Source organism: Diorhabda carinulata, chromosome 7 (genome assembly GCF_026250575.1).
Source record: "Diorhabda carinulata isolate Delta chromosome 7, icDioCari1.1, whole genome shotgun sequence".
In the NCBI taxonomy this organism is placed as follows: domain Eukaryota; kingdom Metazoa; phylum Arthropoda; class Insecta; order Coleoptera; family Chrysomelidae; genus Diorhabda; species Diorhabda carinulata.
In genome coordinates, this window is record NC_079466.1 from 12,062,305 (window position 1) to 12,070,301 (window position 7,997).

Below are 7,997 nucleotides of genomic sequence, written 5' to 3' on the forward strand. Positions count from 1 at the left end.
CTCGGTTTACTCCGATGCATTGGAGCAACTAAATTACAAACAATTTATAAATTCAAGTTAATGACTGATTTGATGATTTGCATTCAAAACTACTGGAAAAATCCTCACCCCTCAACTGCAGGCGTAGCCGCGCCTCTTACTCGCTCACTATCACGTTCGCCACGAGATCGATCGTCATGCCTACGTACGATGAAACGTCAATAAATAAATTAGAAATCGATATGTACATACGTTTGCACAGATACTGGCAATTTCAATTTATTAATTATCACAATTCTGAAAGAATTCTCACCTTGCATCTGTAGGGTGCTTCTTCCACTCGCACGACATTACCCTCACCGACAGATTGAGCGTCTTGGCTAAAAACATCGATAAAAAAAATTAGCAATACTCGTCTGTGCCTATTAATATTACTAATAAGCGTGCCTGAGCAAAAAAAAAGTAATAATAATCACTGAAAAAATTCTAACTTAGCAAGGTTTTGATATTTACAAATTGGAACACGAGTGAAATATTTTTCGTATACGTACTTTTCGTTGTGACACTCTTCTGCAACACTGTTTTGGTCGTATTCTTCATCAAAATCCATTTTCACAATGTTTTTGTAACGGTTTCACTGGAGGACTTTATATTCCACGATTAAAACAATTGCCTGAATGTTAAAGTTTCAAAAATTGTTTCAAAATTTAGCATGAAACACGCTGCGAAGTACTAACAGCTCCGAAATCCCTTCAATACTGAGCAGCTGGGCAGGTCAAACGACCGTTGGCGTCGCTTCGCTTTCACTTTTGTTGTATGGGAACCAAGCTATGACGGTTTAGGGGGAAATAAAAGATGCGAGTGGAAGCGAGAGAGAAAGAGAGAGAGAGAGAGAAAGACAGACAGAGACAAAGAGAGACAGAGAGAGAAGACCCGAAAAAGAGACGCGGAAGATGATCATTGGATGCTCCGAAATGAGAAATAATTCAAATACAATGACGTGTTTCATACCGTAAGGAATTATATTTTACGAAAAAATTTATCAAAAATCCGAACGTCATATATTTTATTTAACAATCGTAAAAAAAATCAGTGAGATTTATGAAATAATAGCAAAGAAATTCTAAGATTAAAAACGAATGAGGCGGCATGCTACAAGCAGCGCGCAGCTATTACTATATATGCGCTGCTCTCCTCCGCCTCTGCTCCCCCCACTCTTCGACTATTTCGCGGCGCGCGAAGAAAAACGGTCATCTTTGACGTCGGATTTGAAACAGTTTTTCTTTTTTTTTCGAAAAATCAGAATATACATTGTGTAGCTGAGGTCGCATTCTTTCGAAATCCGTTTTCAAAATTGAATTTAAACGATCCGTGTGTCACTAGGAGACTCGGGAAAATTTCGCGTTAATTTGTTTAAACAACCGTTACGGCAAAACTAATAATCGCACAGTTACAGGGTTTTGCATGCATAAAGCGCATATGTTCTTCTATCATTCTGCGAAGTTTCGGCTCTCCACGTCAAAAATTGACGGAGATATGAATTTTTAAAAAAAAGAGAGAATTTTCCAGTTTTTCCGGGTTTTCTCAGCTTCTAATCAAGCTACGAAGTCGCGCGACAGCTCATTTTCTTCGTTATCCAATTCTCTACAACTTTTGTATTACAACCATAACGATTCCTACAAATCTTTCGGATTTATAAATAAAAAACCAAAAAAAGTCCGAAAATTTACAGTTTTTTGTTAATAACAAACAAACGCGCGATTTTCTCGAGTTTAAAAGTATACTGTTTTGATGGGGGCAACTTACTCTATCGATTGGCACCACTCGCTACCTGTTAAGATTTGTGTCACGAAACCCTATATACAGGCTGCCCCGTTGCTTGGCCTAATCCATCAATAAACCTTTCGTTGTTACCCGTCCCGATTAGCATCCAAATGTGAGAAAAAGGATTTTTCACGTTAACCATATTTCCCAGCATGATTATTAAAATATCAGTATCTGCACTTCTAATTACAATATTAGACTGATCTATAATGCTACAAGCATGGAAAATAATTCTACTATCTGCTTCTTCATGAGACTTACAACACAAATCTGCTACGATACTTGACTCAACTATACCGTCATTGGATCAGTTTTTAAAACTCAAGTGGATTAGTTTATTTCCAATAAACGGCGCAACATCATCCGTTGCCCAATGCACAATAAAAAATTCAATAAGAGCTTCCTTGAACTTGGTATTTCGCATTTCTTTAATAAAATCATTTGGTCTGATTTGATCAGGTCCAGAAATCGAGTAATCAATTAGTGCTGATTCATGTCGAAGACTCCGCTTTTTGTCTTTGATGGAAGGGTACCAATACTGATCAAAGATTACATCTATTCTGGATGCTGGAAACTTAGTAATCATTTGCAAAAATTTCTTTGAAATATTACCAAATGTCTTAGGTACTTCTTTCATAGCATGTAGAATAAAGAAACCGTCGATCAAATACACATCAGCGTGACATGGTGGATCACCAGGGTCGATTTTTGCCTCGAGACATTTGACAAGCGCTGACTTATCTGTTTTATGAATTCCTCCATCCAAATGGCACAGAGAAAGAGGCACGGGAGTTATTGGATAAGATAAAATTTTGAGGATATCGATTTTATAGTCCATTGACAATCCCAACATGCGTCCGAATAAATCCCGCTGTATTTTGATTTCTTTATTTTTTCCACCCACTTTGACGGTTTTCTTTTTGTCCAACTGACTCGAAAAATTGTGAACTGGATTTTTCTTGATTGTTTTGTCAAATCGGTTAATATCTAATGAACATTCAGAAATGAATGCTTTGCGTAGATCTTCACCAATCTTTTCAACATTCAAAAGAAAGTTATCTACTTGAGATGAAGCAGCTTTACCTGATGCAATGTTGAACAATTGATTTGGAGGTAACTGGGCACTAAATGGATTGATATATTGATTAAAAGATGTAACAAATTTTTCCAGTTGCTCGCAACTTTTTTTGATGTTTGATGGCTGTAATTCTGCTGAAATATCTTGTTTTTTATTAATGCCTATCTCTTCAAAAACGTGAGTGATAGTTGATCGAATATCATGACTACGAGCCCAACGTTGACGAGCTGCGATAGAATCTGTCAAATGAGTGATTCCAGTTAGTCGCCTAGCAGCATCCACATTGATCGTTTGCTCTAGAGTTAAGTCGATTGGCTGCCTCGAAAATGGCTTTCCTACGTTTAATTCCGAAGAACCCTTTTTTAAAATCTTCTTCCAGCCCAGGATGAGTTTCAGCAACTTTCATGAGGTTGTAATGATACGTAACCGTCCATCTCGCATAGTTTTGATGATTAAAAGAAAAAAATAATTTGATAATTCGTGGTAGAATATTTCTGAATAAATCAAAATCTCCCAAACGTATACTTCTGCTAAGAGTTAAGTAATGATGTACAAGCTTAACATACACCATATAAAACTGAGTAGTTTTACCAAATTCACCATGGATAGTTTGTTCTTCAAATTTTGCATACTTTGTACACAATTCTTTGAGCTTTTCGTCGTGTATAATAAATATTGGTGTTTGGCAAGATTGCAATCTTTGCAATTCTTGCAATATATCATCAGTTATATCGATATTTTCCTGTTCCAAAAAAGATCGAAAATGTAAGATTTGCAAACCTAACGCCATCATAGGGTGTAATCTCTTACACCGGTTAAAATGTTTGCCATCTAGAAAACTTGCGACCGACCCACTCGCGAGCAGCTCACTCTCTACCATAATTGTTGACAATCCACAACCATCAATAAATTTCCCAATAGCTTTAAAATAAGACAGCATGATGTGAAAAGATCCCATATGTATAAACAACCTAGAAAATTTTGGACTTTTCTCCGTTGCTTTAATTTGAAAAGCGATTTTTGCTATAGCTAAGTCGTATGTTACTTGCATATAAGGTTGATTAACTTCTTCCAAAATTTTCATGCATTGCTCCATTGTTTCTAAAACTACTGGGTGAGCTGTTGGAGATGCATTAATTGGAGTGAGATAAGATATTAGTTGCTGAGGATTATCATCTTTCGTTACAGCACTATTAAAACCAGCCCACATTGGAATATTAAGTAAACGTGCAGCATGGCTAAGCATCCAAACAGTATCAATACGATTGTACCGATCTTGATGTACGATAATATTTTCTTCTTGATTTTCAGGGATTTCTGGTTGAAAACCACTGCTCATTTTACTTTTCTTCACAAAAAACGGTAATTCTGGATCAATTGCTTGGAAAGATCGTCTTCGACGTCTTTTAGCATTGACTTCTCGCAAATCATCAACATCTTGAACATCTTCCGTACTTTCGAGGTTAGGATCGATGTTTTGATATATTATCCCGACTGTATCATGAAGAGTATCTTTGCCGGTTTTTGTGTCAACAAATCTATCAAAATTGTCATATGCAACACCTACCGACAAATTATTAGTTCTATCGATGACTTCTGGACACAGTCCAGCTCGAGAAGTCGATGTATACGTAGCTTCAGTCTCAAGTTCTTCAATTGCATTGTAACTAATGCAATGTCCGTAGCGGTTAATGATATCAACTACTTTACGGCTGTTAGTGAGGCTTTTTAAACTCATACCTAAACAGATATGTTTGGAAGTTTTCAGGTTTTCATTATGAGTCATGTAAATTAAGTCTTGGCATGCAGAATTGACGTGACGTTTGAAATTGTCACTTTTTTGTCGTTTTCGAAAATAACTTCCAATAACTGAAGCGATAAAATCTGACAGGGTTGACGGAACTGAACATTCTCCTTAGATCAGTTTTTGACTATTTAAATTGTCTGGAAGTTTTGATTTTTCAATGTTCATTATTTCTTTGTGCAAGATCGAGGCTGCAAATGAGCAAATAAGGATTCATCTATAGAAGTAATGCCTGTCGGTGCAATAACTTTTTTATTACCGGATATTAGTATTTGAATATTTCTAGCAAATTTATCACGAATTTTTTCTTCTAAATGTTGTGATGAAATTACTGAACTTAAAGTATGTCCCATATCATTACTTAAGTCGCAGAAATAATCGATGTATTGCCTATGCAGAAATGAAAGAAAATAACAACGTCCTTTGTTAATGACATTTTCTTCAACCATAGTACATATTTCCTGAAAAACAGTTTGGTGATATTCACGAGAAATATGCCACGATGTTTTAACAGGACTTTTTTGAATTTTTTTTTTATTTCGGACATCTGCTCGGCACTTTTCATGGTAGTGTATTTTATTACTCGTAATATTCTTTAGTTTACCCAACATTTCATTGTAATAGTCTGTGTCTTGTTTAAGATTTTTCATAATACTTTCTTGAAACTGATCAGAATTACAACTACGTAAACTTTCCATTTTACCATGAAATTTTTTATTTTTTTTCTCACAAAAAATACAAATGGTGCCTTTTAGAATTGGAGTTTCATTTTCTACAGCTATGTCCGTTTGTAAACTTACCAAGTCAGATTCGTCAACAAATCCTGCTTCCATCGATTTATCCGGTTGAGGATTATTACTCTGTACTGCAACATTTAATGCAGATGATTCGATACATAAATTAATATCTTGAGTCACGGTTTCAGCAATCACAGAATTGTTTGTTGACGTTGACGGCTGCTGAGCAGATTGTGATTCTGTTGATAATGCATTAGATTGAGATGTTGATGACGCAACATCTTTTATTTTTGTACCTTTCGTTTCATAAAACTTCGACTTCAAAGCTGTGAAAACCCGATAACAACTGCGATGATATCCACCGTCATAAAGATCTGCAGGTAAAATTATATCTTTGTATTTTAGGTTATGATGCTTTCGTAAGTCTAAAATATGCCGACACTTTTTTAAAGATTCTTTAGAAAATAAAAGCACTTACTCGTCTTTTTCCGAGGCACAAATCACACACTTTAAATTATCAGTCATACTGATAAAGTATGGAATACGCAGTATTAGTGGTGACGTCACAATTTGTAACTGTATCTAAACAAACATATCGTCCATTTAGATACAATAGCTGTGATTTTAGATCAGTTATTATTTCCTTATATTCGAAAAAAAAATAAATTATTTTAACTTGTATACATTCACTAGGACGTTTACTAAAGTATATATTCGACTCCAATCAAAACAGGTACGTTTTACCATATAATTTGAATAAAAAGATAAAACTAACCTAACCTCACTATTGTAATCTTGTTAAATATAATTGTTTTAGATAAAATGTACAGTTTGAACTTTTATTTTGCGAAATCAAGTCGTTGTGAATGAAATCAACCTTCCTAAATAATTTCACGGTATACTTAAGAAAATTATAAAATTTCTGAAAAATGTGATTTGTTATACCTACTAAAATATCTGATGAGTTTTCATGAATTTCTATTTATAAGTGGAATTATTCAGAAACAGTTAGTTTCGTTTACAAAAATAACAATTCTAATTCTTTTTTCATGTTTTATATCTAATTTTAGCGTTTTTCATCTAAATAATAATGGTGCAGTGTTGGGCACCTAGCTGTAAGCATTACAATGTCAGAGAGCGTTGTAAGTTTTATAGATTTCCAAAGGATCCAAAAGTAAGAAGCAAATGGATAAAGCTAACAAGGTATATAATGATGAATTTTATAACTGTTTAAAATTTTATTTTTTCACAATATTTGTAGAAGAACAACAGAACCAGGTCCCGGAGCTTTTTTGTGTAGTTGTTATTTTGTAGATGGAAAAAAAGAAAATGGGCCAACCATTTTTTTACACAATGAAGGAAAAATGTTTCACGACCAATATCCCCAGAAAAAGAAAAGACCACTTCAAGATGGGTTGGAGTAAGTAGATACCTTTAGTGATTTTTTCATTTCTATTTATTGTTTTATCCATTTGCAGATTGCAAATTGAACCACAAGCATCTACGTCAAAAGAAACAGACGACTTCTCTCAAAGCAATCATGTTATGACAGAAGCAGAAAACTATTTCTTACGACAAAGTCTAGAAAAAGCTACAGGTAGTCTCTCTCACTTATCAGAAACATTCTCCTTTGATCATATTAGGAGTGATAATAATTTGGTCATTTTATATACTGGTTTGCCTACAACAGATGTATTCATGGCTCTGTATCATTTGTTGGAAAAAAATGAAATAAGATATTATTTTAAATGGAAGGTAGAAAAAATGAGAAAAATTGATGAGCTGCTCATGACTTTGATGAAATTGGAACAAAATTTTCCACATCAAGATTTAGCAGTAAGGTTTAATGTTTCACAAGGCACAGTCTCAAATGTTGTAACAACATGGGTGCATGCCTTGCATGAAATTTTATCCAAACAATTCATGTCTGAAATACCAGATAGAAGTAAAAATCAGTTGTGCTTACCAAACTGTTTTAGTAGTTTCACAAATTGTAGAATTATAATAGATTGTACGGAAGTTTATACTTGTATAAATCGCCAAAGTAGGTCTTCCCAGAAGTTGACGTACAGCTCATATAAGCATAGAAATACATGCAAAGGATTAGTAGGTGTTGCACCAAATGGTGTAGCTACATTTTTATCATGTTTATATCCAGGTGCAACATCAGACAAAAAAAATTGTCAAAGATTGTGGAATCTTAAATCAACTTAAACCTGGAGACTTGGTATTGGCAGATAAAGGATTCCTAATTAAAGATTTAATGCCTCCCGGAGTTCATATTAACATTCCCCCATTTCTTACAACTCCTCAATTCACTACAGAACAAGTTCATCAAACTGAATGCATTGCTCGAGCAAGGATTCATGTGGAGCGTGCTATAAGGAGAATGAAGGTGTTCAATATATTAAATTTAATTCCACATTCTTTGTTACCACATGCTGATGCTGTGTTTCAGGTAGTAGGGGCTTTAACAAACTTGCAGTATCCTTTAATTAAAGAAGTTGGACAACTTTATTATAAAGGGATTCAAAAGATTGATCATATCGTTAGATTTTGTATAAATAGTTTTTAA

The 7,997-nt window shown here is 34.5% G+C and overlaps 1 protein-coding gene across 1 annotated transcript; it reads left to right on the top strand.

Moving 5' to 3' along the window:
• The first annotated feature begins 5,831 nt into the window (after window positions 1-5,831).
• On the top strand, window positions 5,832-7,997 carry LOC130896570 (uncharacterized). The gene is made up of 5 exons (XM_057804751.1): window positions 5,832-6,155; window positions 6,493-6,625; window positions 6,684-6,842; window positions 6,901-7,528; window positions 7,581-7,997. The coding sequence occupies exons 2-5, from the start codon at window positions 6,513-6,515 to the stop codon at window positions 7,995-7,997; spliced, it is 1,317 nt and encodes a 438-aa protein (XP_057660734.1). The 5' UTR covers window positions 5,832-6,155; window positions 6,493-6,512.

Excerpts from the sequence above, each read along its gene's own strand:
- LOC130896570 (XM_057804751.1), top strand. The coding sequence starts at position 6,513 with ATGGTGCAGTGTTGGGCACCTAGCTGTAAGCATTACAATGTCAGAGAG. Across the intron at positions 6,626-6,683 it reads AAATGGATAAAGCTAACAAG|AAGAACAACAGAACCAGGTC; the intron begins GTATATAATGAT and ends CAATATTTGTAG. Across the intron at positions 7,529-7,580 it reads GAAATACATGCAAAGGATTA|GTGCAACATCAGACAAAAAA; the intron begins GTAGGTGTTGCA and ends GTTTATATCCAG.